The sequence below is a fragment of the Cutaneotrichosporon oleaginosum genome, assembly GCF_008065305.1.
Source record: "Cutaneotrichosporon oleaginosum strain ATCC 20508 chromosome Unknown ATCC20508_contig02, whole genome shotgun sequence".
Classification (NCBI taxonomy): Eukaryota; Fungi; Basidiomycota; class Tremellomycetes; order Trichosporonales; family Trichosporonaceae; genus Cutaneotrichosporon; species Cutaneotrichosporon oleaginosum.
The window spans coordinates 2,831,266-2,858,443 of record NW_027072171.1 but is presented as its reverse complement, the minus strand read 5'-3'; the positions used below and the strand labels follow the sequence as shown (position 1 = coordinate 2,858,443).

Genomic DNA, 27,178 nt, shown 5'->3' with positions numbered 1-27,178 from the left:
GAGAGGCCGGCCTGCATAGTGCTGCTCAACGCTTGCATCGTCTCCCGACATCAGCACCATGCCACCAAAAAAGCAAGCAAACAAGTCAGACCCCAAGGTGCGTCTATGCGATCATCGTTGTATCCAATGGATTTCTGACCTCAGCGCGGCGAGAATGGCGACGAGCCGGTCCTTCAGGCCGTGGTCCTGGCCGACTCATACAACCGCCGCTTCGAGGTGCTATGCCTTGACCAGCCCCGTATTCTCCTCCCTCTCTGCGGTATTCCCCTCCTTGCGTACACCCTCGAGAACTTGAGCCATAGCAAGGTCAAGCAGGTCTTCATCTTCTGCGGCGTGCATGCGGACAAGATCCGCGAGTTTGTTGCGTATGTTCGTTGCCCCAGCTAGGACTGACATCAGCAACTCGCCGTTCAACCGCCTGCTTGACATTCAGTGCTTGGCATCCCAGACAGCCCGCACCGGTGGCGACGCGCTGCGCGAGCTTGACGATATGGGTGTGCTCAACCCCGAGAACCCCTTCATCCTCGTCCACACCCCCATTGTGTCCAACTACGACATCTCGCAGATGATCGACGCGCATCGCAAGCGCCGCGAGACGGACAAGAACCTAATTATGACCATGGGAGTTGGGCGCGGCGGCCGCCAGCACCCCGAGGCGCCTATCATGATGGTCCACCCCCCCTCCTCCCGTCTCCTCCATTATTCTCTTAACCCTCTCTCGCCAGCGCAGAAGCACGTCGCATTCCCTTCCCAGCTCTTCCTCGACCCCTGGCCGCCCACAATTGACGAGTACGAGATTTGGTCCGGCACCAACCCCGCCTCTCAGCAAGGTGGCTACCGCGACCTCGGCATCGACATTTGCGAGGCTGACGTGCCTGCTCTCTGCACTGAGAACTTTGACTACCATGACCTGCGGCGGCACTTTGTCAACGGCGTGCTCACATCCGAGCTGCTAGGCAAACACATCAACGTGCACGTTGTGGGCGACGAGACACCCGAAGACCCGAAGGAGCGTCGCGCCGGATCAGGCCGCTACGTTGAGCGCGTGAGGGATACACGCACTTACGGAGAGATCACGCAGGACATCCTCAGACGATGGGTCTTCCCTCTCGTCCCCGATATCGGCGTGCACGGTACCGAATCATATGAGCTCCGCCGCGGCAACGTGTACATTGCGCACGACAACGTTATCCTCTCGCGGACGACGACGTTGCAGGGGCCATTGCTCATCGGCGCTCGCAGTGTGCTGAACAATAACACTCGCATCGTGCAGACTACCCTTGGCCGGCGCTGCCTTGTCGGCGCCAACACCACCATTATCTCGTCTTATATCTTCAACAACGTGAACATTGGCGACGACTGTTTCCTCGACGAGTGCATGATTGGCAACAACGTCACTATTGGCGATGGAGCGCATATCGGCAAGGGCGCTCTCATCGGCGACGGCGTGACCATCGGGGCTGGGGTCAAGATTCCCATGTTCGCACGAATTGGAAGGGAGCCATACCGCCCCGAGGGTTGGGACTCGGACGACGAGGAGGAGCCAGAACGCGAGGAGGGATTGAAGCAGTTGAACCTCGACATCTTGGGCTCTCAATCGAAAGGCTTCTTCTGGCCCACCGAGGAGGAGGAGTCCGCGGAGGACTCGGACGACGAGGGAGAGGACCCATTCGAGCACCCACGGAACAAGCGGCTTCTGCAGCTTGGCCGCCGTTTGTCTAATCTCTCGGTGTCCACCGTCTCCCTCTCCACGCTCTCCATCGCCTCGAGTGACGAAGATGAGGGGTCGTACGACTCTGACGACTCGGAGCTCCCTGATCTCGGCCTCGGCGATCTCAACCTCGCTGGCGGACCCTCTCAGGCGTTCTACACCGAGTGCCAGTCGTCCCTCGAGCGCGCATACGCCGAGGGTCACTCGATTGAGAACGCCGGTCTCGAGCTCAAAACCCTCGTCATGGGCTACAACTCGGGCATCGACGCTGCGCGCCAACAAGTCGTCAATTTCTTCATGGGCAAAATCACGCTCGACGGCGGCATGGCCAACATCCTTGCAGACGCAACCAAGATTTGGGCCCGATGGGGCGGCATGGCCGTCAACCTCTCGCGCGACCTGTCGGACATTGCGCTTGACATTCAGACCTTTTGCGTCCACAACGAGGAGCACATCCCGTACTTTGGCCTTTTCCTACGCGCCTTGTATGACAGCGACGTGGTTGATGAGGACGCCCTCATTGAGTGGCGGTCGCTCACGGCTGCGCGAGGCGAGGGAGCAAAGGTCGACGAGAAGGCCGGATATCTCGAGGCTTTCGCCAAGGGGAAGCAGTACGTGGACATTCTCGAGGACATGGAGAGTGACGACGACAATGACGAGGATGAGGATGAGGATGAGGACAGCGAGTAGACTGTAGACGCGATCATACATTTGCATTACATGACGTTTGTGGTGTGTTGGTGCGCGTCCAGCAGTTATGGGAGCGGTGGCTCGCATGGCTTGACCAGGGACGGTCGCGTGGCTTGGTGCCCCGCTCGAGTCATTTGGCGCGTCTCGGGACGCATACATCCACTCAACCAACATCATCTCGACCTCCACTTTGCACCTCTTCCGCGCGTTCCGCCCGTCTCACGCTCCGCGCGTCCGCTCTCGTTCATTCATTCCCACTCTCCGGTCATCTCGCCCGCCCTTTCGCATCTCGCATCATCTCTCAATCGATCAATCTCATGCTCGGATAGCGGATCGCCCCTCTCACACACTTGGTAGACATGTCGCAACCACCGCCGCGCCGTCACAACGACGGCAACCCCTTCCCCGGCTGGGCAAACGGCTCCCAAATTGCCCCCAATCCCACTCTCAATGACCCCCCTTTGCCTCGATACGATGATCCTGCATCTCTCTTGAGCATGGTTCCTTTCGCCCACTACACCCCAACAGCAAGAGGTTAGTCATCTCCCATTCACTCTTTCACTCTGAGCTTCATCCCTCTATCCCCGCTAATCACAAGTCACTGAGCATTTCTCCCCTCACACCGTCAGCTACACTCCGCCTACCTCGGCTGTCTCGGTCTACCCTCAGCACGCGCACGCCTTCCAGACGCTGGAGCAGCCGCAGACAGCCCAGGACTGGCAGCTCCGCCAAGCTGCCGAGGCGCGCATTCTCGCAGCCCTCCAGACAGGGGCAAGTTACGGCAATATGTGAGTCCACTCATCTCTCAATTTGACCTCCAGGCCATACGCTGCTTCTCAGAGCATGAATGGCGCCTCTTTCCAACCTCAGCTCACCTCGTCCTCACCTCTGCCATATGCCTTCCTTCCCCAGACACCTCGGTCCAACCGAACCGCAACCCTGCCACCAACCCCCTCCTCGGCTGCCCCTTCATCTGTTCCCTCCCCAGCACCCTCAGCTGGAGAATACTTTGAGCAGATGCTCGATCATCAACTTCGTCTGGCTACACCAACACCATCCTCACGCGCCTCCGTTGCCGCACCGACGCCGTCTCGCCGCGCCGCGCAGTCACCGGATCCTCTCAACATAAGATCCGAGGGACCTTCGCCAACCAAGAAAGCTCGCAAGAGCGCACATCCGTCGCCTACCCGCCAGCCGTCCTTTGAGATACATCCGCCACGGCTCACAGAGGCACAAAAGGGCATGTACACGTCGATCGCGCCTTCCAGCATATCTGGCCCTGCGCACTCGACTACATCCATGCGGTCCACCCCGGCGACGAGGAATGACGATTCTGAGGAAGAAGACATAGATTGGGGCCAGCCAAAGGCTGAAATCGATGTAGACTGGCAAATGGGGCAGGAGCACGCGGCCAAGTTTGAAGCCTCTTCGCACAGAACTGTCGCGCGCACAGGTGACAAGGATCAGCGATGTGAGTCCGCCGAGGTGACTCAGCTAACCCTGCAGCCCTGTTTCAGAAAGTTCAGAGCCTTCTGGAGGACATTTTCGAAGAGTCGGACGGCTTCAGCGCTGCTCCTTCGCTTGAACAGGTGAACAGCTCGCATTACTTTTACGGTCTTAGTGCCAACGGCGAGCATCCGTTGCTGTCGTCAGAGTGCGTCGACAAACTGGTTAAGAACTTCGCACGCCTCCGCAAGTCAAATCGCTCAAGACAAACCAGGGCTGAGACGCTGTCACTCGACGCCGACCTCCTTGGACGCCTGCTTCGCATCTTAGAGCGCTCCATGCAGGATGGACAGGACCTCGATCCCTTCCCCGATAACGGTCGGCGCACGGTTATCGAGAACGCATCGCCCGTCAAGGGCGCCAAAGGGCGAAAGGGGAAGAAGGCGACGAGCAATGGGCCTGAGCCTTCTCCGGAGCTTGAGGTCTCTGAAGAGGAGAAGAATACTGGCGAGAGGACACTTGCCACACTGTCCAACGCAGCTGCGGCAGCCTTGTGCTGTCTTGTCGTCCTCAGAACACCGGGCGTTCCGAAGGAGCTCTACTCGGAGGACCTGCTCACGAAAGCCATCACTACAGTTCGCAGCCAGATGGCGGGTGTGCTATTCCCCGTAATTGAAGGTCTCGCTGGTGACAGTACGTTCATGAGGTCACTATGTTCCATACTAACACGCCAGAGATCCGCTCGAACTACCTCGCGTGGATTGTCACTGACGAAGCCTCAGCAGCCGCAAAGGGCAAATCGAAGAAGGATACGGCATCCTTCAACAACCCCTTCCTGTCCTCCATTGCCCACTTCACGAGCGCAGCAGTCCCGCACATCACTGGACTCATCAATAAGCACAACGTGACTTTCGGCGAGCAACTGATCATCAACGCTGTCTATCTTGCTCTCGGACCCGTCTTCGTTCATGAACCGGCTCGTCGCGGCAAGGCCAAAGCCCCAGGTACAGCGACATGGGCACTCATGAAGACCTTGCGCACCGACGCGCTGGGATGTCTCCGTGTCATCTTTGCCAAGTATGAGAACCAGCGGCAGTGGATCCTCCAAGAGATCATTGATGGTTTGGGCAAGAGCATCGATTCGGGATCGACCAACACTCGCTACCAGCTCGCTGACGGAACGTCCATCAACATCCTGAGCGCACTCTTCCTGCAATTAGTTCAGGCATTCTCTTTTGGCGTCGGTCCCGCCATCCGTAAACTGCGTTCTCGCAATATCGACATCGAAACGGGCGAACCTCAGAATGCAGAGGCAGTCGCAGAAGAGGTGGGCCCGGTGTTTTGACAGATCGTCCTCGCTGACCCACAGGAGTCAAGGATGTGCCTTGGGGTGGTGGAGAAGGTGGGAGGCTACATGAAGTTTGTGGTGAGCGTCTTGGTTCGCAAAGCAATTGCCACCAAAACTAGTCGTGGCGAGAAGGAGACCGACTATTCAGTCGTCCTATCGGCGCTCGTCAGCGATCTGATCACCGTCATTTACCGTCCGGAGTGGCCAACAGCTGCGCTGTTTCTATCTGTCCTACTGAAAACATTGGTGGGTTGACGCACATGTCGCTGCTGACGCTAGCTCGAAGAACCTGGCAAGATTAAGGGTGCCTTTGAAGCCAATGCAGCTCGTGGCCTCGCCCTTGACTACTTGGGTGACATTGCCGCGAAGATTCACTCTCTGGAGATGGAGATGAACCGTAAGACCGTCATCCCGAGCTTCAACGATGTCCTGCAAGACGTGAATGTCGATGGCCTTGCCAAACTTTTCGCCGCACACCAGACTGTCCAGTCATATCTGACTGCCGCCTCACGGGAGGATGGCATGCTTGTTGTACGTGATTCCGGATCTAGATGAGCTAACGTCAGACTGCAGGCGAGATGACACGAATTCTGTGGGCCAACGACATCTCAAAGGCGTCGCAACGTGCAACCTCGCTTTTGGAACGCTTTGCTGCCGAGCCGGACGAGGCAGCGTCGGCAGAGAAGGTCAAGTCTATCATTGAATCTCTCCACGTGGCCGCGCACGACGTGTGGAGTGGGGAGGCAGGAAACGTCTTTGACCCGTGAGTAGCTCCATTCGTCTACCAGCTGCCGGCTGACGAGAAGCGGGTCGAATCAGCTGGAAGAGGCCATCGAAACGTCCCTCGCACTTTCCCGCTGTAATCCTTTACAGGAGGCATTCAAGCAACTTCTTTACGAGCTCACCAAGTACATGGACTCCAGCGTGGTCTCGCATCGTTCCAAGGCTTTGCGTGGCCTCACTCAGGTCGTGGTAGCGGACCCCGAGATCCTTGCGGACGCAAACGTACGGGTTGCGATCGAGGACAGGTTGAACGACGCCTCAACCTCTGTCCGCGACGTCGCTGTCGACCTCATTGGCAAGTATGTCGTGCAGCGCTCTGAACTTGCCGTCCAGTATTTCCCGCTGCTCGCGGCACGTGTCACCGACACTGGCCTACTTGTGCGCAAACGTGTCGTCAAGATGCTGCGTGACATGTTTTCGACTACAGACGACAGCAAGCTCGGGATCGACATTTGCTGCAAGCTGGTGGTTGCGACCCAGGATGAGGACGACGGCATCAAGGTGAGCTCGCGGGCGCATCGCTGGCTGACCTAAAGGACCTTGGTATCAAGTCTCTCACGGATATTTTGTACCCGTCCACGGGCTTCGTTGCAGCCGACACCGCTGCACTCTTAGTTGAGATACTCCACAGGTTCGACGGGCCGACACTATCTCTCGAGAATGCAATTCAAGGTGTAGGTTTGAGAGGGCAGCTGTATCTCACACCAGGTGCACTCGGCGTGCAAAAAGAACGGCCACAGCAACTACTTTGGGGAGACTATCGATGCTTTGATCAATCGAATGGTGGATGCCACCGAGGACACCGAATTTGTGCGTTCTGTCTATCGATGCTGGCTGACAAGCAGGACGCCGGGAGCCATATCCGCGCAATCTTCCTCCTCAGTCAAGATGATCCAGCGCTGATTGATACCAACAAGGCATCAGTTCTGTTGTCGTACCTGCGACCTCCCAGTAATGTACGTGTGTGCGTCGCCATGATGTTAACATCCAGATGGAGGAGCAAAATACTCTTGACCAGATCCTCCAGATCTTCGTTAGATCCATCCCGTTCCTCCCTAAAGCGGCGTCAGCATTTGCCAACGAGCTCACGACGGCGCTTCGTGGAATGGTACAAAAGCCTGCGGGGGCACCTCACACGCTGCGCTGGACGGTGGCTTGTTACTGCGTCGTCACAAAGCACCTGACAAAAGCATATCTCGCCGTCTCATCTCTGCTGAGAGGGTGTCACGGTGCGTGCTGTACAGCAAAGGTGTGCCTAACCCTAGACAAACTCAAGGCTGTGAAACTTGACGAGCGCAATCCTCAAGTCATGCGCCAGGTGTCTACAATGTACTACATTACGGCTCTGATCGTCGAGAACATTGACTTTGATGCCATCGCTCGGGACGACGACCAAATCGCCAGATCAATCAAAGCAATGATGCCGCGCGCTCGCCCGCTGGCCGAACATTTCTTCGACATCTATCTGGACTTCTCCTCAAAGGTTACCAATCAACAGATTCCCATCCTGTGTCTGTCCGCCGTCTTTCGATCAAACCCTCAACTTATTCTAGACACGAAAGCTGGCGATTGGATGGCCAAGTCGTTCAAGTCGGGCAGCCCCGATACCAAGTCCAAGTTGCTTGAGCTCATCCACGACTTCCTCGTCTCGGAGTCGAAGCGACGTATCGTAAAGGGTGAGCTGGAAAGCAGTGGCAGACGCTGATTCTTAGGCCCTGTCACAAAGGACATCAAGGATCTCATCGGCGCTAACAACGAGATTCACGACTCTGTCGTGTCGACATCTCTGGTGCAGAGGACCATTGATTACGTCAAGGAGGCCGCAATGTCACATACACCCAGCCTTCAGCGGCAAGCATTGAATGTCCTCGAGTTCACTGTGAACCAGGGCCTGTACCATCCCGTTATGGTGAGATGCGTAATGTCATTGTTTGCTAACGTGCAGCTCATGCCCGTCTTGATTCCGTTGGAGGCGAGCGAGGACCAGGCACTGGCGGACAGCGCCCTGGTGCTGCACTCGACGCTTCACCTGAAGCACTCTACGCTTCTCAACGTGCAGCACCTGGACTTTGTCCGCGCGTCCTATGACTATCTGCGCGGTGTGTCGTCCGAGGTATCAGGCGAGAGGCGCGGCGCAGCAGCTCTAGGCGGCTGGTATGGGCTGCTGAGCGATAAGCGAGCGTGGCGGCTCGAGTTCCTCCGAGCCCTCACGAAGGCCTTCGACTTTGACGTGGAGGCGAGCGAACCGGTAAGCCAGTGCTAGGCAACGATAGCTGACGGAGACAGATTGACCCGCAATTTGTCCTCTACGTGGCTGAGAACCTTTGCATGCTTGACTACCAGCAACAGGAGGAACCTATGCTTGTCGTCCAGGCGCTCAGTCATGTTGTGCGCGACGGGGCCTCGACTGCCAACCACATCGAGTTGGCGCAGGTCGCCGCGGCCGACAGCGACTCCATTGCAGGCAAGATGGCGATTATCTCAGAGGTGGGCTCTCCTGCAATAGAGAGTACTGATGCCAGAAACAGCAGTTCCCTGCTCTGCACCTCGCCAACGCCAGCTTGGTAGTCGGAATCGCATTGCTCACCAAGAATCTCCTCCTGGAGGTGTACGGACTGACTGAGGAGTGAGTTGACGGAATAAGCCATGCTCACGCCAATAGCAAATGCCTCAGGCTGGAGCGCGGCAAGAAGACGGCTTATGCGGAAAAGGCCGTAGCGAGGAAGGAGCAATATCAGAAGAATCTTATACCACTCGACACGTCCCAGTACCTGCCACTCGCGCGAGAGGGCATCGAGACTGTGGGTCATTACCGGCTGCAGCAAGCAACGATTCTGCAGCTCATGAGGGATGATGGTGCGCTCGGGTGGAACGATCCGTCGGCGATGGCCCTCTAGGCGTCGGTGTGCGCCTGGATGGCGAGTGTAGTTGTAGATCACGAATGTATATTAGTTGGGATGTGCATTGTAAGTATGTGACGCTGATCGACCGGGTGCGTCACTTGGGATACAACATACATCGCTCTCGTCCTGATGCTAAAACGTTGGGGTATAATTGTGCTGGGTTGTTGTCGGGGTTGCGCCGCGACTAAGTGTAGTTGGTATTCTCGCCTGGGGTAAAGGGTGTCGCTCGCGAGTGCACGCCAGCGGGCGCGCGAGCAGTCGTCATTCGCGTCGCCTAAGAAGCGCATTTGCCGCTCGAAAGTCATGTCGCCAGAGGGTGAAGCCCGTATGCAATCCCCTCTAGTCTCTTCCCAACTCGTTTGCCGCCTTGCCTCGCCACCTTTCCTTGCCGACTGCCTGACGCCTCCCCTCCTCAGCGCCACTAATCCATTACCGGCCACTATCGATAGGGCCCATCATCGTTCACTTTCACTCATGCGATGTGCTGTAGCCTCGCATAGCTTCGAATGTTTGGCGTCGTGTATGTGCTGCCATCACCTGCGTCGTGTGGATCTGGGGTACTCAGGGTGACAGAGCCTTTTGATCATGCACTTTTCGTCTTGCGGTACTTCGTGTGTGCCGCCCAGTTCGTCGTTGTCGCCGACCGCCTGTGCCGTCGCTATCGTGTGTGTCGCGCCCACTCATGAGAAATCGGAGCCATGCTCGGTGTTCCACGTCGCCACGTCACCACACCGCCTGCACATGCTGCGACGGCTTAGTGGCGCGCAGGATCGCCTTCGGGCGGCACGCGCGCCAACACAAGCGTATGCAATGCGGTCACGCGCGCCTCGAGGCTGCCCTTGCGCACGGCGGCCCACGCAGCGGGCTCGCGCGCCAGCGAGGGGAAGTAGACTTCGAGGGCGGCCATGATGGCCTCACCTGTCGCCATCGCCGTCGCCGTCACCGTCGCCTCCGCACCACCGCCGGCGGAGCTTACGGTGCCTACGGCCGCAGCGTCTAGCGTCGCGTGCATGCGCTGGAGGAAGCCGACGAAGTGGACGGTGCGCGGCTCCATCGCGTCGCGGCGGCGCGGGCGGCGGGCGCGCGTGCGTGAGCGCGGGGAGATGCTGGAGCGCGAGAGGGGCGAGTGAGTCGCGCGCGACGGGGTGGAGGGGTGCGAGCGGCGCTCGAGCGACGGTGAGAGGACCTCGGGACGCGTGTCGAGACGCAAGCGCGGGCGGGGAGGGTGGGTGGATTCCGTGTCGGCGCCAGCATTGTTGAGGCTGAGGAGAGGCTGCTGTGTCGCAGTTGCGGGAGGAGGAGTGGCCTGGCTCTGGCGCATGCACGAGAACGAGAGGGACGAGTTGGGGATGGGTGGTGGGAGGGGATGGGAGGCTAGAGGGAACGGGTTGAAGGGGAGCGCCGAGAGGGGGGTGAGGAGGCGCATCGCACGCATGCTGAGTGGAGATTGTTGTGCGTTCTTGTTCGCTAGGCGGTATATATGGAAAGTGGGGGTGGCGTGCATGCTGCTGCATCATGTGGATGTTGGGCGTGGGAGCGGGGCGGTGCACCCACGTGAGCTGTGAGCGCGTGCGTGTGTGCACCGCTTCGGGTGCCCTGCTCGCCATCAATCGGCGGGCACGGCCGGTGCGGCCGGCGCTGTTCCGAGTTCCGGCACGGAAGAGTGGCGGGGGAGACAGTGCGTGGATTGAGATGCAGAGTGATCGGCTGGCGATCGTGCGTCATGCCTTTGGCCGTTTGGCGTTTGGCGTATTGGCGTCTCCATAATCTGATAAGCAAGGGACAGGAGGCGTTGTTGTCGCAACGCAGCCGCTCTCCCATCAAGCTGTCAGCTGAATCATCTGGCATGGCACAGCACTAGTCTCCTCCTGCCTCCGCTACACGCCCGCCTGGCGTGTTGTTCAAGATGAATTGAGTAGTCTCCAGTGGCAAAAGGAGCACAGGACGCAGGAGGAAAGAGGGGTGTTCGAGAATGCGGGATCAGCGCGGCAGAAACAGGCACGGCGTCTTCGGGCAGGCACGCCTATCGGAAACATCACCTGCTGGTCGTGCCTGGTCCCAAGGTGAGCAGCTCGGCTGCAAGCGGTGCTCGCGTTCCTCTGGTTCCTCTGTGGCACTGTCTAAATGGGCTTCGGGCACGCCGGGCGGTGTCAGCACGTCAGCTGTTGAGCTTGATCGGTACCGAGTGAAGTTGGGCACTCGGTGATCGGCGGCTGGCGCCTTCCATAACCGTTCTGTGTTTCGTGGTACGAGTACTAGCAGGTGCAAGGCGCCAACGATAAGGCGGCAGTCTCCCGGCGGTTATAGATGGCATTGTTGTCACAACTTCATTTCACAGCTACAAAATCATGTGCTTCGTCTGGACCCGATTATTCTCCCATAACATTGATCAAGTCCCTTATTGCACTTTGCCAGCTTGTGATGTTCACTGACTACCTTCGCCACCAACACTCATCCGCGTTAGCCACACCCGGTGGCCACAACCCAGTGACATACAACAGCTCAACGTCTACCACCCGCCATCGAGAGGTCCGGATTTCCGGTTCCACAGGCTCATGTCCCAACTGAGATAATCTGATCGACATTACGACATGAGTTGACCACCGCCTGCCCTTGCAGCTCCTCGGTCACACGTCAACTTGGCTTTAAGCGTGGGTGGAGCCCTCGGTCCGAGAGCCGAATATGCGGCGTCCATCTCATCGCCGCGCGGCGCCATCCCGGGAACTGCACGACATTGTGACGCCGGGCGGCCGAGTCGTGGGCCCCGTTTTGCGGCAAGCGGCTGCAGACAGTTAATAAGCGAAGGATCCATGTGCTGAAGGTAAACTTTGATGCAGTCGCCGTTCATGGTGTCCGAGATGAGATTTGGCAAGTTACCCCACACGGTTTCCCCGCAACAGATGGAGAGATGGTAAGAAATATTGGTGTGCCTGACAGGAGTGTATACCCTGGGCCGCCACTTGATTGTCCTTTTACCCGGGCCCCGCCGAAAGAGAACGCAAGGTCGCTCATTTCGCACCGACTGGCCGCTGACTTCGAGTGCTCGTTTAGATTACAACTGTGATTTAGTTGATCATACATGCTCATCGACGGCCACATCGTCGTCGTTGTGTGTCCCACTCGGTCTTACTCCTTCAATTAATCCTTCCTACGCCATCATTTCGACGCCCACGCCTGCGCTTTCGCCTGCCCCCACTTCGACGACGACATTATAACGAGCTCCACTCACCTCACACGCCCTCCTTATCTACTCATCATCCATCTCCATCTCTTGCCTCCATTTCCATCTACTCTCCTCCCATCTTACATCGTCTTGGACCCGCATCACTCTCCCGCCATGGCGAACAAGAACGCCTTTATCGGCGACGTCCCCGGGATGTACTACGACGTCGAGCGCAAACGCTACTTTCCCCTCTCCTCGCGCCCATCAAAAGGCGCCGAAGCCATGGGAATGCGCGAGCGCCCCGTCTGCGCAAAGAAGAGGAAAAACGATGTCCCGTGGGACGTGTCCTCGAGCCGCGACGCACGGCGGCGCTTGGCGCGCGCGCTCGGTCCGCGCTCCGACGCACTCACTCGCCGCTGCACCACCGATCGGGTGGCCAGCACCACGCTTCATGGCATAGCAGGGCTGTGCGACTGCCACGGGAAGAAGGTCACGAGCGTCAAGAGCTTTGGGCCAGGCGGGCTGGCCGTGACCACCGATCGAGGGCAGGTCATCATCTCGTGTCCGGACGGGGACGCATTTTCGTTTTCAGCGTGCACTGAGACGGTAGGCTGCGGCGTAGACGTTGGTGAGCTGACAGCAGCTCCTTGGGGTACATTGCAACGTCGCGCGAGGGACATGGATGTGAGTCGCCGCTGCGGGTCAGACGAGCGATGGCTAACACCACAGCTGCGTCGCCAACGGCAATACCCCACACGTACACAGTTGGAGGAGAGATCCGCTCAACCTCGTTCATGTCCCTCCAGAGCAATGGACGTTGGATCTTCCCCAGCGTGACATATACACAATGTCGTCGTTTGACAACATTACGTCTCTCGGTGAGCAGTGTTGTGGGGGGGCATGGGGCGAGCTGACTTCAGGCCTCCCCTCCTCGATCAACACGGTCACAACGACACACGACAATCTCATCCTCTCGTCGCGACGCCTCACCTCTGACCCATGGCGATTACATCAGACATCCACAGACCTGGTGTACGCGGGGTTACGCAACGGCAATATAATCGTAGACGACCTGCGCACGGGGCAAAGTCGCTCATCGGTCGTGGGCACCATGCCACATAAGCGTTTAGTGACGGGGTTGAGACGACTCAGTGACTCCGCAGTGCCATACGGTCTTGTCGCCGCCGGACTGGAAAGTCAACTGTTGCTCTTCGATGTGCGCTACCCAACTCAGCCGCTGCGCGAGTTTGCAGGGCACTTCAACCCCTCGATCCCCACGATGGGCTTTACGACGTCTCCAGATGACACGGTCGTATTTGCTGGCGGCTCTGACCACCGCCTAAGGGCGTGGGACATTATTACTGGCGAGATGCTGCAACCGCGCAACAGTGACAGGCGAAACGCGCTCGCATTCAAGTTCAACCATCTGATTGAACACATTGACGTCTCGCCCAATTTGACTGTGCGCACGGCGAACGCGGGCGACATCCTTCGCTTCGAGCATTGGGAGAGTCCTCATGAGATGCAGCGGTGGAGCGGCGGGGATGACGCCCTGTAGGTTGAGTTGCATACCTGCTTGCTCTGCCACTTGCCTGGCCCTGCCCTGCCTTGCTGGTCACCGGTCGCCCTGTCACTGTGCACCGCATGATGTGGGCCGATTGGAATCTTGCGCATCTGTCCCTTGCACCGCAAGGGCGCGGAGCCCGTGTCGAGTTGCTCGTCTAGGCTTTGCGCCCCGCCTATCTCGGGAGCGAGATTGGGCCGTGCGTTATCTGTACATGTAGTATTATTGTATAATGATGTATGGGCGCAGGCCCTAGGGACGGGTGTGGGATGTGGGGATTGGCAGATTTGTGAGGTGTGATGTGTGAGGATAATTGTTGACGAGGGCATCGGGGCGAGCAAAAGTGAAGAGGAGATGTAGTGGATCAGTGGAGAGTGGTAAGTGGAGCTAATGGCATCATGTGAGGAGGTTGGGTGAGCTAGGGTGAAAGTGACAGGACAAACATTGGACTATCCACCAGGAGGATAGATCGTAGAGGCGACCAGATCCTCTGGACGCGGGCTCTACATCCTGGCATCCTAGGCTCATCTTGGCCCGTCTTGGCCATCTTGGCTCAAGACGGGATCAAGGCCTGGGACGATGACATGGCGGACGTGGCGCATGGCGGCAAGACAACACCACCCTTAGATGACGGCATTACCACGAGTTGTAGATAAGAGGATATAGATCGACGATGTAATATTATTAGTTTGGAATACTAATGTTGAGGACATCCAGGACAAGAATGAATTTTGGTTTTAGCAGGGGGCCGGGGGGAGTGGGAATTTTGGTTTTAGACTCATACGGTGGGCCATGCACCAGGGTTCGCGGTATGTGGAACGCGTCAGGCAAGGCCATCCAGCAATGCAGGCTTCGTCGCCACCAGCCTACGCATCCAAGCGTCACTGTCACGCGACTCACGGCGCGCGGTCGGGTTCGTCCGTCCCTTGGAATTCTTGGGACGGCGGGGATCTGGGAGTTGCATCTCTATGTACAGCAGGCACTCCCAGTGGAGTAGACAGCGTCGACGGTAGCATGGTGGCGGAGAGGAGGACTGAGGCGAGAGGACGCGCCTGATTTTGAGGAATGGAGGTGGGGGTGGGAGAGGGGGTCCAGGGAATTGTGCCTTGTGCGAGTGCCGGGGAGGGAGAGGCGGAAACGCCATTGTGCGATTGTGGAGAGAAGCGCACAGATCACCTCGCCCCACTTTGAACGTCGCAGTAGTAGTCATTACTCTCCTCCTCCTCTTCTTCTTCTAATCCTCTGGATCCTCCGTCAGCCCGTGCCCCCCATACACGGCCCCTCCCACCCCACCCCCCCCCTGTCGCCCCATCCTCCTCTCTCTCTCTCTCTCTCTCTCTCCACTCGTCATGTCCACCGCTCTCACCACCACCACCTCATCCTCCTCCTTCATCACCTAGCTCCATCTCCCTCTTGTCCTCCTCACAACCGACTAGCTCGACTAGCACCCTTACACCTCCCACTCAACACACTCACACTCAATCACACTCTGTCTCACCCTCCCATCATCCCCCTCCCCATTTCCGCTTCTCTTGTCCTGGCTCATTCTTGCCTCCCCACGCATCATCATACCTTGTCCAGCCCCCCGCTCATCATTCTCTTCATCGCCGACGCAAACAACACAGCATTCACAGCCATTCAATTTCAGTCACACAATTAGCATCCAACATTCACCCCCGACTGCCGACCACAGCGCCGAGCGCCGCGCCCGGGCCCTTCCGCACAACCCCTCGCATCCTTCCTCCCTCCCCACCACCCCACAGGCCACACAGACCCCAGCTCGTGCTCCAGTCAACATAACACACGCCTTCCTCCCCATCTCTCAACTCTCAACACTACACTCTTCATCATCATTACTCCACTACTCCAACTCGCCATGGCAAGCTCGGCGCCATCTTGTCGCGCGCCCTCGGGCTTCCGCAATCTGCCAAACCCATACGCCCTCTTCACACCACGCCTCGTCTTCACCACTCTCGCACCCAAAGATGCTGCGCTGGGACCATATGCCCACCCAACAACTGGCAAGCCCATGCACCTCTTCTCCCGTGCGCGCCATCCCCCATTGTAGTGCTTGGCCGCCACTGACCACCAGTCGATCATGATCTGTACTACACGCCATTCAAGAACGACTATGGGCCACTCAACCTTGCCTATACGTTTGACGCCTGCGTCAAGATCTTCAACCGCCTCGATGTACGCCTTCCTTCCTCCACATCCACGTCCATTCCCCGCTCCCACTCCCACTCCCACGCCCACGCTCACCCACGCTAACCCCAGATCAAGGACCACAAGCGCAAGGCCCTCTGCCTGTACACTTCGCCAGAGCCAGAGCAGAAGTCGAACATGGCCTTGATCGCCGCCTTGTACAGTGTGCGTCTCTTCTCCCGACAGCTCCACTCCTCGACTCCGCTCTGATCTGATCGGCTCACACACAGCTTATTGTCGAGCACAACGACCCCTGGGACGCATTCCATCCCATTTCGCACTTTGAGCTCCTGCCATTTCGCGACGCAGGAAACGGTCTCAACGAGTTTGCCTTGACGGCGCAAGTGAGCTCACCTATCCCCAGCCTGTGGAGAGCTGACCCCAGGACGTGCTGTATGGGGTATGGAAGGCAGGCAAGCATGACCTTCTTCAGCTACAAGACTTTGACGCCGACGAGTACCGATACTACGAGAAGCCCGAAAACGGCGACCTGAACATCTTGGGCAACTTTGTAGCGTTTGCCTCCCCAATGGACCCCATGTACATCAGGGAGAGGACACCAACAGGCGAGACAGCGCCAGACTACTCGCCCGGCCAGAAGAAGATGCTCCGCGGTGCATTTGAGAAGGTGCAGGCAAAGTTTCAGCAAGAGAACGTAGGCATGGTCGTCCGCCTCAACGACGAGCTGTGAGTGTAGCTGGTGATATGTTGTTGACAACAGCTACGATCGCCACCACTTCGTCAGGGACGGTATCGAGCATGTCGATCTTTACTTTGACGATGGGACGAATCCCACGGACGAGATTGTCAAGGAGTTCATCCAGCTCACCGAGGAGACGTTCGCCAAGGGAAAAAAGGTTGCTGTGCACTGTAAGGCTGGACTCGGTCGCACCGGTGTTCTCATCGGCGCCTACTTTATCTACAAATTCCAGTTCACAGCCTCGGAGGTGATTGGCTACATGCGGGTCGTCCGACCCGGCATGGTTGTTGGCCCACAGCAGCGCTACATGCAGCTGAACCAAATGAAATGGGCGGGATGGGTGAGTGAGCAGAGGTGATAGTGGCTGACGTCCAAGGCTGCGTCCAATATTCTCCGTCGGCCTGAGGCTACCACATCGCTTCCTTCCCCGCCAACTGAGCGCAATGTGCTCGCGGCGGAGGTCGACCAAGCGGATGATCCCATGGTGCAGCTTACCACGCCAACCCGCAGCGGCCCATTGAAGTGCCCCAAAGCTGGCGACGCCGTGGGTCAACCGCGCAAGGGCATTCAGCCCGCCGACGCTCCGGAGGACATTGACGACGAGGATCTTGTCGCTGCTGCGCTCCGCGAGGTCAAGTCAGACGCGCCTTCGCCTCCAAGCCGTAATGACACAATTCGTGGCGTGAAGCGTGGCTCTGGCCGGGCACCCGTGCCACAGGAGGTCACCCTGACTCCTAGAACATCAGAGAGCACACCGCGCCTTATTCGTTCCAGCTCGAATGTCAGCTGCAGCTCGAGCACGTCCGAGCTTGACCAGCGAGCAACCAAGCGTCGCGCGGACGCACCGCTCCCCAAATCCGGTTTGAGCTCGCCGCCCCCGAGCAGGGATGCAACTCCCGGGACCGAGGACGCACCTCCCGCCTCGTCATTTCCTTTCATTGAAGAGGGCGAGGAAGGTCCGAGCACCCCGCCCCGTACAACCGCGCCGTTGACCGGTCAGCCGCCCCCTACACCTGCCACAACGACGCAGCGGCCCAGGAGCCTCATACCCCGTCTCGGATCATCGCAGCTTGCCCAGGCCGTCACGTCTCCCTCGAGGTCACAGTCATCGAGCAGCTCGGCAGACGAGCCAGAGGCCGGCCCGAGCAACAACAGGAGCAAACTGCCAACGCGCCGTCTCATCTCGACGCAGCGAGTCTGGAACCCGCTGGCTCGCATGAGTGCTGCACCAGAGTAGTATTTTGACAATGCGACACCAACAAGCCCTACTAGTGAGGTTGCACTGTGTCCGCAATCACTGACTGCAGAGCATCTCACACCCGCAAATTTTTGCCACTGCATGTGCATAGATAGCACCTACACGAACTCGACGACATTTAACGGCTCCTCCAGTGACACGCATCTGTGTATTCCGTCCATCATTGTCGGCGCTCGTGCCATGTATCATAGTCATGGATGGACAGAATGCCGAATTATTATGTTGCGGTGCGGTTGGACGCGCCAAAGCGCGCCAGTATCGCGCTGGGACCATTTTGCGCGGCTAGCCGGGTGAGCTTATCAGACGGAGGTCCTGGTATTCTGGTATTCTGGAATGAGATCTGTGCGTGCCAAGTACTTGTAGCTGGATTTGCTTCCGCGTGCAGCATGATCGACAACCGTCGAGATGGGAAAGCAAACGTTGACACGTACGTACCTCGAAACTACTCCATCCGTCTCGTCGCCACCATGGGCTTCGCATCCAACATTGTCATCGGCACCTCCGCCTTTCTCCTCGGCATGGTCTTTGTCTGCCAGGTGGTGAGTGCTGGACATGATGCAGGGGCCGTGCACGACAATCTCGACCTCTCATCTCGTATCGCTCCGCGCGCAATCCGGCGCTGGGTGCCGGCGCTGGTCTCCCTCCGTTCACTCCGGTTCCTCTCCGCCTGCTCTCCGCCTCCGCCATCTCATCTCAGCATTCGGAGTCCCCCCTCCCCTCCCCTCTCCAGTCTCTCTCCCACGACCCTCTCCAGCCGGCCGGAACTAGCTAACACCAGGTGGACATTGGCCTCCTGTACCTCCCCCTGACGAACGAGGCGATCCAGGCCGCATACGAGTTCTACGAGATGTGGTACGAGGCCCCGGGTGCCGTCAAGGTGCGTGAATCTGCGAAGGCCGGCGAGGGCGATGACGCGATGCAGCGGATGCATCGGATGTGTCAGCCTGACCGCACGCGCTGTCCGTGATCAGCGGTTTAGTCCATTACGCCTGCCGCTCGCGACTGCGTTCGCGAGGCAAGCAGCTTGCGTCCTCCTGCTGCTCCTTGCTCGCAGATGCAGGTGGCCACGCCCCGCTCGCTGCTCGCTCGCACGTAAACACCACTCACCCCAGTCCCTCTTCCATGTCGCCATGGCTATTCCCATGCTCACCCTCATTTTCAAGCTCAACAAGTGGTCGGAGAGCGCAAAGTTCTTTGACGGCTCGGCGCTTGGTGAGTTTATTGTGGAGGCAATATTTGAAGGCGCAGGGCGTGGTGTGAGGGCGTTGGACTAGGTCGGATTACGACGCCATTCCGCTGCCTACGTCTTCTGCGAGTTAGAGCATCGCTCAACATTTCGCCTTGCGCCGCTTTGGCCGCGTGCTCTGTACACCCCGCGCTAACCCCAGCCATGATGACCGGCTGCATCGTCCTCTACCTCTCCGTCCACATCCAGTCGCTCCGCACCTTCCTCCCCGACGCCAAGTCGACCTGGAGCATCATCCCCGCGCCGCCCGCGCCCGAGAAGCCGTTCACCGACAACGAGAAGATCGAGGCTGTGCGCGTGCTCGCCGCGGGCAACGCGCTCGTCGGCCTCCTCCTTCTCGGTGTGATCGGCATGCAGATCGGGCAGGAGTATGCGCAGCAGCTCGAGGCCAAGGAGCAGAAGGCCATCGACGAGGCTGCCGCCCGCAGCGACGCCGAGGCCAAGAAGAACATTTGATTGTATCTCGTGTCCTGGGCCGTGGCCGCTGTACCCTACGCTCGCCGTAATCTAGTACCTAATGCCGTAGAGCTGAATGCTAGTAGATAGTCGTTACAACGGGGATGCACTCCCCTCCCCTTCCTATTGCCTACAGCGGGCGGTACACGTTGACGACCTGGTCCCACCCGCCAGTCGCGAGCACGCCCTCCTCAAACAGCGCCCACCCGAGCGCCATGCAGAACTCGGAGTGGTCGTGCATGACGCCCATGATGCTGGGCGGCGACGTGCGCCACACCCGTGTGCTCATGTCGTAGCCGCACGACGCAAGCACATCCGCATGGTGCGGCGACCACTGCACCTTGCGCACGGCGGAGGTATGCCCCGCGCGCCCGCCGAGCTCCGTCACGGGCCGCCCGGCATTCCGAGTGTCCCACACGCGCACGCTCCGGTCCTTGCCCGCCGTCACCAACACGCCGGGATGGTACTTGTTCCAGTCGGCGGCCAGGACGTCCCCCGCGCTCGCTTGCAGCGTCTGCACCGGCTGCGGCGCGGGACCGCGCGCGCTCACCGTCCGCAAGTCCCAGAGACGCACGAGCCCGTCCTGCCCGCTCGTGGCCAGCAGTGCGGGCGTGTGTGGCGAAAACAGCGCCGTGTACAGCTGGTGTCCAGGTGCGCCGGGGAGCGTCGCGAGCGCCGTCGCGCGTTCCGTCGCCCACTGGTGTCAGCTCCGCCGAGGGCAGAGTACGCACCACCTTGGCCGTTCCGTCCCAGCTTGCAGTCGCGAACTGCGTTTTCTCGATGTTGCTCCAGTCCGCGCTTACGACTTCGGAGCTGTGCTCGTGCCATGCCGCGACCGGGAGGCCCTGGGATTAGTGCACGGCGTGGGTGAAATCGGGATAGGCCGGAGCAAGGAAGTTCCAGGCGGCCAGATCAGCGACGCCAGTAAACGAGCAGTGTTGATCTGTCGATGGGAATTCGAGACCCGATCCGCTTCATATGCGGCGGATCGGGTGACGGAAGAACGCGGAATGCGGGGACGGACTGGCCTCGCCACAGGTGCTCTCCCAGCCTCCGCTCCCCCTCTGGTACGCACGCGCTTCGTCCCCGCCCACTCCACCATCCCTCCCCAAACTCACCTGCAGTGTGATGTCGAACAGCCTCAACGACCCATTGCCGCACACCGCGAGCACCTGGTTCTCGTGCGCCTCATTCCACGCAACGTCGTACACGCAGTCCTGCGTATCGAATCTGCATCAGCCGCGCCTCGACGCCCACATACACTTTCTCGAGCTGCAGCCCCGCCGGCGTGGTCTGGACGATGTGCACGCGCCCATTCCCGACGAGACCGAAGTTGGCGCCGCTGGCAATTGCTGCGCGCCCGTCAAAGTACGGCGAGAACTTGAGCCCGTGGTGCGCGAAGCCTGGCGTGCGCAGGCGGAGATACGGCGGCACAGGTCGTGTAGCCATTGCGTTTAGTTTAGATGTAGTTGTGAATGCGGAGAAGGGAATGGAGATGTTGGAGATAGCCGACAGACCACTGACGGAGGGCTACCGGGCAGGTGGGGGGCCGGCGTACGCATGTAGTAGCCGGATATACACCACGTGGAAACATTACAGGGAAATGCTTCCGTGACGCGATTGTGTTTGAAGACATCAGGAGCATCAGACGCGTCCGATTTATTGTCTTCGTCATCCTCCACCCCCATCCACTCGCGCGCAGCTCGCCACCATGCCTCCGAGCCCGGGCAAGATCCAGCCCCTTCCCAGTACGCTATTGAAGCGCGCGAGACCAGCCTAACCCCAGTCAAGGTGCTGTATACGATCGACACGAGCCCCCAGTCATACCTTACCGTCCTGAACGACAAGCAGCCCGTCTTCGTGCAGCAGGTCGGTGCCGAGCTCGTGGGCAGCGTCGCCCTCAAAGCACTGGCGAAGGGCATTTGCTACGCGAGGTAATTCACGCTCCGGCACAGCTGACAGCAGCCCCGAGTGCGTACCGAACCGCAAGTCTCTCGACTACACGGTGTACAACCTCGACCCGTCTCCACGGGCGTCCGGCGGACGCGCATTCCCCTCGCCTTCCGCGCCACCGCCTGCGTCGGTGTGGACAGGGCGCGGATTTCTTTCCTGGGCGCTGGCGGAGGCCGGGGGTGGCGCCACGCTCGTTCGCGGGAGGTTGGCCCGCGAGTACGAGTTCTCCAACGCTTGTTTCGCCGAGGGCGGCGGATTGGAGGGGCTGATGGCCGCCGCAAGGTCAGAAGATGCCGACGGCAAGGGCTGGGGCCTTGAGGTCACGCTCACCCTCCGTCAGCTGAATCCGGAAGGCAAAGCCGAGTTCGCAGGGCGGCGCGAGTTCGAGACCATGCTCGCAGGTGGCAAGAGCAGTGCGGCGAACCCCTTGGCCGTGACGAGCCCAGGGCGGGATCGAGGGTTCGTCAAGCCCGCCCCACCGCAGCCCAAGCCTCCGTCTCCATTGCGCCGCCCTGTTCCTACAGCTGCCGCCGCCAGCTCCAACGGCGTGTCGAGGAATGTTTCCAACGCGGCAAATGCGATTAACGCAGCCACTGCGACGAACGCGACAGCCGGCCCATCCAAACCCCGCCCACCACCATCACCACGACCTAAGGTGAATCGCACGCGTGCCGTCACTCCCCCACCACAGCCGAAACACATCCCACAAACGCCACCCACGCCGTCCCCGTCCCGCGCGCGCATCCTCGAAGTGCTCAAGTCTGAGGCTTCGATGTCACCCAACATGGCCAAGAAGCTTGTCGGCAACCCTTTCCTTGTCAAGCTCCTCAAGACACTGCCTGAAAGCGACACCACCTCCTCTCCTGGCCCCGGAAGATGGGAGAAAGTGACGGTGCCACCCGCACCCCACTCAGATTCCTTCGAAGGACGGTGCGAGAACTGCGGCACAACACAGAGCGACCAGTGGCTCAAGAAGAAGGTCAAGGGAAATCGCGACGCGCGGGTCTGTCAGCGTAAGCCTGCGTCCGCTATGCTAAGCTGACACCAGCATGTGGGCAATACTACAACCAACACCGCACGTTGCCCGTTCCGAACTCTACGCCCGGCGCGGCGTCGACGCCAGCGCCCGTGCGCTCCTCGCCGCGGTTGAACAAGACCCGTGCCGACCCGACATTGACAGAATCGCCCCGCAAGCGGCGCAAGGTACCTACGCCAAGCCCGCGCATGGCGACTCGGGCGAGCGCACGCAAAACAGGTGACATCGGGACGGAGGAGGCGACGACACCCACGCCCGGTGAGGCGGGGAGCAGTCTTGACTTTGCTTCGCACTTCCCCTTCGCCGACCTCAACGAGTCGACGCCGGCCGAGAACGAGGACTTGTCCACGCTCTTCCTCCAGTTCCAGGACGAGGTGCCGTCTGCGGGCATGACGCTCGACAGCGTGTTCGGGACGCACGATACAAACGATATTCTCGAGCTACTCAAGTCGCTTGAAGGAGACGGCGGGACAGGCGTGAGCCAGAGCGAGCCGTAGATGTAGACGCGGAGCCATGTACGTATAATATTATATAAGCCGTCCAGAGGGCTAGTCCGAAAAAGTCAGGTCACACGTCGCCCCGCAGCATTACAATGAATACACCTTCAGTATACCTCATTCGTACATTCACAAACGGTCATGCGATCTTGGAGTGCACTTATGCCAATTTGTGTGAGTGCCGCGCGCGTCGGCGAGCTATTGACATCTTTCGGATACACCAATCCCCAATATCCCGCGCGATGTCCGGGACTTTGAATGCGAATTGACAAAGAACAAGGACTTTTGAAGAGAGCGCGATTGATCAGAACGGTGCTTCAACTCGCGCTCTACCTTTTAGTGGTGGTAAACCGCGTTTAGGGGATGATTTTTTCTGTGCACGGTATCACCTGAAATTGTTCGGAAATCAAATCAAATCAACACAACTCAACATTGAAATGTCCTTTTCGCAAACCGACGAAGAACAATAATTTTTGAAGAGAGCGCGCATGTTTAGAATGGTGTTTTCAGGCTCTCTCTACCTTTTAGAAGTGTTCAGACGCTTCCAGAAGGATTTTTTTTCTTGTGCACGGTGAAAGCGGGCAGTGAGTTTATTCGACGTTAATTGAGATGTATTAGCAACGAATTAGCAACGAGCTAGCAACCAATATACAACGTCTCAATATCGGATTAACGACGATCAGTAACGATCAGGAACGAATTACCGACGAGTTAGCAACGAGCTAGCAACGAATTAGCGACGAGTTAGCAACCAATTAACAACGAATTAGCAACGATTCAGCAACAAATCGGCCAGGAATAAGCAACGAATCAGCAACGAATTAGCACCGGATTAGCAACGAATTGGAACGAATAAGCAACGAATCACAAATATGTCAACAACGAATTAACACCGAAGCCCCATTTTAAAGTCCTCGATCCAAGGCGCACAATGCACAGATCGGTCGTGTACAGTTTCAGGGTGCTGGGATGTGGTCGTATACTCTTCTCTTCTCAACGCCGGGGAGGGAGGAGGTCGGAAGTGCCCGAGTCGCAGCCGTAGTGCGATCACTGCCCCGCTCAAACTTTGAAACGCGCACCCCCCCCCCCCCCCCCCCCCCTGATCTCCACTAATCGCTCTCCAGGAGCTCCACCCTCACTCTTCCTTCCCACACACGATGCATATCCTTACCTAAAGCTTCTCGTACGAGAATCTGCGCCGTCCAATATCGCGCTCCCTCTGGCGCCGCTCGGCGCGGCGCCGCAGCGTGTCCCACCCCGTCTGGATATACGAGAACGAAAAGATAACGAAGAAGGCAATGGTGAGCGGCGCGGCATACTTCCAGAATCCGTTCCACACGTCCGTCTCGAGTGCCGGGAAATCCGTGAAGTTCATGCCGAAGTACGAGGACTGTGGTCAGCCATGCGGCGAGGGAACGGCGCACGATGAAAGTCAGAGCTGGAGTTAGCGCTTCCAGCTAGGATACGCACGCAGGAAGATGACCGTCACGATGCTCAGGCGCTCCATGCTGTTGTTGGTCTGGAAGGAGAGCACGTTGAACACGTAGTCGGTGAGGTGGTCACAAGTGCTGACGAACTGCTCGGACGAGCCGACCACCATCTGTGGTTAGCCGTGACGCACAGCCACGCTTACCTCAAGGTGGTCAATAACATCGTTCATGTACACTTTGCTCAGGAGCGAAAAGTAGCCGGGCGCAGAATGGTGGCCCGCGCCAACAGCGAGCGCGGTCGCGGCATTGGCGGCGGCCGTAGGGTTTTGCACAGGCGTGGGCGTTGCGGCGCCTGCCGGACCCGAACCCTCGCGCGACGGCGTCCACTCGCCCTCCTCCGGAATGTCGGCCGGCGGCATGTCTGCGCCTGCGCCCGAGCCGGGGATGGCGACGTTCGGCACTGACGGGAGGCCCATGCCACCCAGCCCGCTGAGGCCGCCCGCCGTGCCTGCGCCGGCGGGGGCTAGGCCGGGGATCGCGAAGCCGGGCACGGCCGCGTTGCCCCCGTGCAGCCCGTGAATGTTGGGGATGCCCTGCGGGCCGGCGGCGAGGTGTGGCGAGACACCCTGCGACGGGCCGAGGCCCATGGACGACTGCTGGCCTGAGCCCGCACCCATGGCGGAGAGGCTGGCCGCCGTCGCCGTCGAGTTGGAACGGTGTCTACGCGGGAGCGTCAGCTCGCCTGCTGCCGCCGATCGCGCCGTGTCCTGGTCACGTATGATGTAGCACGCGTAGAGCAGGGGCGTGAGCTGCCGGCGGAAGCGCGTGATCTGCGCTTGGACGATGAAGAGGCGGCGCACGAACTCGAGCTGGGGAGACACAAGGACCTGACTCTCGGCCTTGAGAATCTCGGCCTCGAACGCCTGCGCTATCTCTATGCTCAAGTCGACCGTAACGTCCACCAGCGCCTGTGCAAGCATGCTCACGTCGCCGGAGCGGCGGAGAAGCGAGTGCTCGTCCTCGAGACGCTCGTAGATCGGCTCGAGGGCCTCGCTCATGTCGCTCTCGCACATCGTGATGATAAGGCCGTCGCGCATCATGAACGCCGAGATGATCCCCTTCCGTATTGGCACCATGTACGAGGCCGACAGCTGGTCGACGACCAGTCTGTGCGTCTCGGTCATGTCTACCTCGCTCGGCTCACACTAGACGTCAGCTGCGCCGTGACAAGCACCCACCTTGCCATCCTCGCCCTTCTTGCGGCGCGCTTGGCCCGGCATCGTGGGGCCAAATACGGCGTCCACGCCCTCAGGAAGACGGATCTGGCCCTCGGGGTTGCGGTGCCACCAGCGCTGTTTCTTGGGCATCACCGCCTCGATGTCGTCCACCCGGTGGTCATGGTCGTGGTCCGCGTCGTCGCAGCACTGTCTCCCATCCTCACCCTCTGCAAGGCCGACCGTCGCTTTCTCGAGGGCGTCCTTGTCTGGGCCGTGAATGTGGTGCACCAGAATCTGGAGGTACATGTGTGTTCTATAGTAGTCGATCTTGGATCTAGGCGAGCGGCTGGAGCGGAGCGCGTCTTCGACCGCAAGGGGATGGAGCCTGCGTTAGTGCTCGCTCAGCAGTCCTGACTCACTGATAGCGTAGCGTCAGAGTCTTCATGACCTCCCAATTGAGGCCGGTGACGTGGACTGGCTTCAGCGTGCGTACTCCGACATCGCTTACTCCAGCGGACGCCCAGCGGCTTGCGGTCGTCGCCAATCGGGCGCTGCCCAGCTGCACTGTTGAGCCAGCTGCTGAGCTTGGTGCCGGGGAAGTCGACGCGGATGTTGGTGTCCTCGGCATCAGGATCAGACGAGTAGTCAATGACTGTGATCGCGGTGGGCGCCTTGAGGTGTCCGTACGCCTCCTGGTCGCGGGCGGAGCGCACGTCGACACCAGGCTCGTCGCCAGTCTCTCCGCCTGCGCCTCCCGGGAGCCAGTGGATCTGGCCGATTGTGCTCGACCGCCGACGTCGCGGCACGGGCATGGAACGCGAGTGGGCGCCGGGGCGATGGCCTCTAGGGCTCGTGGAGCCAGGGGAGACTTCGCCGCTCGACGTCTCCTGGATCGTCTCTTCGTCGAGTGGAGCGGCGAACGCGTTGCGGAAGCTCACGCCGAAGCCCGCTGTTCCCAGGCGTTCAGGACGGGCCGAGAAGCTGCTGGCGCTCGGCACGGAGCCGAAGGAGCCAGAGCCGGAGCGGCGGCGCGGCGCGACCGCTATGGGCGAGCTCGGCGAGTAAGAGTTGTAGAAGGATGAGCGGCGGGCCCCGGCCACTGCGAGGCTCTCACGCCGAAAGTACTGGCGTGGAGCTGGATTAACATGGGAAGCCATGCCACAGAACTCACTCGTGCCATCCGTCCCCGGGGAGTCGGCGGGAGAGCCTGTCATCGGCGGCGGAGAGGCGGTGAAGGACGGCCTGTTCAGCACGAGCTCGGGCCGAGAAGGCATCCTCGCTCCGAGTGGTTGGCAGAGGTAATGAGAGAAGAGAAGGAGGAACAACTCAAGAGACCCGGACGGGGACCGAACATAACATGGTGTTGGAAGTTCATGTGACGTCAGGTACAGGTGGGGCGGCACGCGACATCCCGCCCACCCATGTCCGTGCGCATCCCGCTTGCACACTCTCGGCGTTGTCGACGGCCATGGCGGTCTCATCCACCCGACCCGTCACCTACTTATGCGCGCAGTGACCCACTCTGCTGCACACCACCCATTCGAAGCTATGCATTCATGATTTCAGAACTAG

The 27,178-nt window shown here is 59.3% G+C and overlaps 10 protein-coding genes across 10 annotated transcripts, besides 1 other annotated feature; 6 read left to right on the top strand and 4 right to left on the bottom strand.

Annotated features, from left to right (window-relative positions):
- Nucleotides 1-58: 58 nt before the first annotated feature.
- Nucleotides 59-2,401, top strand: COLE_02825 (uncharacterized protein; the record flags this gene model as incomplete). The annotated part of the gene is made up of 3 exons (XM_018420977.2): nt 59-97; nt 145-365; nt 400-2,401. 3 exons carry the CDS (start codon nt 59-61, stop codon nt 2,399-2,401), a joined length of 2,262 nt encoding a protein of 753 aa, XP_018276190.1.
- A 359-nt stretch (nt 2,402-2,760) lies between these two features.
- On the top strand, nt 2,761-8,875 carry COLE_02824 (uncharacterized protein; the record flags this gene model as incomplete). Its single annotated transcript, XM_018424193.2, has 19 exons — nt 2,761-2,935; nt 3,000-3,189; nt 3,223-3,872; nt 3,908-4,540; nt 4,582-5,174; nt 5,217-5,441; nt 5,475-5,726; nt 5,762-5,958; nt 6,002-6,479; nt 6,515-6,652; nt 6,687-6,788; nt 6,824-6,934; nt 6,970-7,207; nt 7,244-7,654; nt 7,691-7,887; nt 7,924-8,226; nt 8,265-8,465; nt 8,501-8,604; nt 8,641-8,875. 19 exons carry the CDS (start codon nt 2,761-2,763, stop codon nt 8,873-8,875), a joined length of 5,433 nt encoding a protein of 1,810 aa, XP_018276189.1.
- A 760-nt stretch (nt 8,876-9,635) lies between these two features.
- Nucleotides 9,636-10,385, bottom strand: COLE_02823 (uncharacterized protein; the record flags this gene model as incomplete). Its single annotated transcript, XM_018419773.2, has 1 exon — nt 9,636-10,385. One exon carries the CDS (start codon nt 10,383-10,385, stop codon nt 9,636-9,638), a length of 750 nt encoding a protein of 249 aa, XP_018276188.1.
- Nucleotides 10,386-11,465: 1,080 nt separating this feature from the next.
- On the bottom strand, nt 11,466-11,729 carry COLE_02822 (uncharacterized protein; the record flags this gene model as incomplete). Its single annotated transcript, XM_018424192.2, has 1 exon — nt 11,466-11,729. The coding sequence occupies one exon, from the start codon at nt 11,727-11,729 to the stop codon at nt 11,466-11,468; it is 264 nt and encodes an 87-aa protein (XP_018276187.1).
- Nucleotides 11,730-12,218: 489 nt separating this feature from the next.
- On the top strand, nt 12,219-13,602 carry COLE_02821 (uncharacterized protein; the record flags this gene model as incomplete). Its single annotated transcript, XM_065626237.1, has 5 exons — nt 12,219-12,650; nt 12,688-12,728; nt 12,774-12,922; nt 12,965-13,236; nt 13,273-13,602. The coding sequence occupies 5 exons, from the start codon at nt 12,219-12,221 to the stop codon at nt 13,600-13,602; spliced, it is 1,224 nt and encodes a 407-aa protein (XP_065482506.1).
- Nucleotides 13,603-14,957: 1,355 nt separating this feature from the next.
- Nucleotides 14,958-15,008: a sequence feature (Short protein (COLE_02820, TXT12410.1) was converted to a misc_feature.).
- Nucleotides 15,009-15,484: 476 nt separating this feature from the next.
- On the top strand, nt 15,485-17,750 carry COLE_02819 (uncharacterized protein; the record flags this gene model as incomplete). Its single annotated transcript, XM_018425557.1, has 7 exons — nt 15,485-15,653; nt 15,701-15,801; nt 15,886-15,978; nt 16,044-16,157; nt 16,199-16,500; nt 16,535-16,853; nt 16,890-17,750. 7 exons carry the CDS (start codon nt 15,485-15,487, stop codon nt 17,748-17,750), a joined length of 1,959 nt encoding a protein of 652 aa, XP_018276184.1.
- Nucleotides 17,751-18,238: 488 nt separating this feature from the next.
- On the top strand, nt 18,239-19,473 carry COLE_02818 (uncharacterized protein; the record flags this gene model as incomplete). Its single annotated transcript, XM_018424190.2, has 4 exons — nt 18,239-18,310; nt 18,550-18,648; nt 18,884-18,983; nt 19,160-19,473. The coding sequence occupies 4 exons, from the start codon at nt 18,239-18,241 to the stop codon at nt 19,471-19,473; spliced, it is 585 nt and encodes a 194-aa protein (XP_018276183.1).
- A 130-nt stretch (nt 19,474-19,603) lies between these two features.
- On the bottom strand, nt 19,604-20,922 carry COLE_02817 (uncharacterized protein; the record flags this gene model as incomplete). Its single annotated transcript, XM_018424189.2, has 4 exons — nt 19,604-20,170; nt 20,205-20,318; nt 20,592-20,703; nt 20,735-20,922. 4 exons carry the CDS (start codon nt 20,920-20,922, stop codon nt 19,604-19,606), a joined length of 981 nt encoding a protein of 326 aa, XP_018276182.1.
- Nucleotides 20,923-21,184: 262 nt separating this feature from the next.
- On the top strand, nt 21,185-22,959 carry COLE_02816 (uncharacterized protein; the record flags this gene model as incomplete). The annotated part of the gene is made up of 4 exons (XM_018426943.2): nt 21,185-21,221; nt 21,260-21,407; nt 21,439-22,439; nt 22,475-22,959. The coding sequence occupies 4 exons, from the start codon at nt 21,185-21,187 to the stop codon at nt 22,957-22,959; spliced, it is 1,671 nt and encodes a 556-aa protein (XP_018276181.1).
- A 1,109-nt stretch (nt 22,960-24,068) lies between these two features.
- COLE_02815 (uncharacterized protein) lies at nt 24,069-26,880 on the bottom strand (the record flags this gene model as incomplete). The annotated part of the gene is made up of 7 exons (XM_065626236.1): nt 24,069-24,364; nt 24,430-24,559; nt 24,593-25,594; nt 25,628-25,991; nt 26,026-26,080; nt 26,115-26,741; nt 26,778-26,880. 7 exons carry the CDS (start codon nt 26,878-26,880, stop codon nt 24,069-24,071), a joined length of 2,577 nt encoding a protein of 858 aa, XP_065482505.1.
- Between the last annotated feature and the right edge of the window lie 298 nt (nt 26,881-27,178).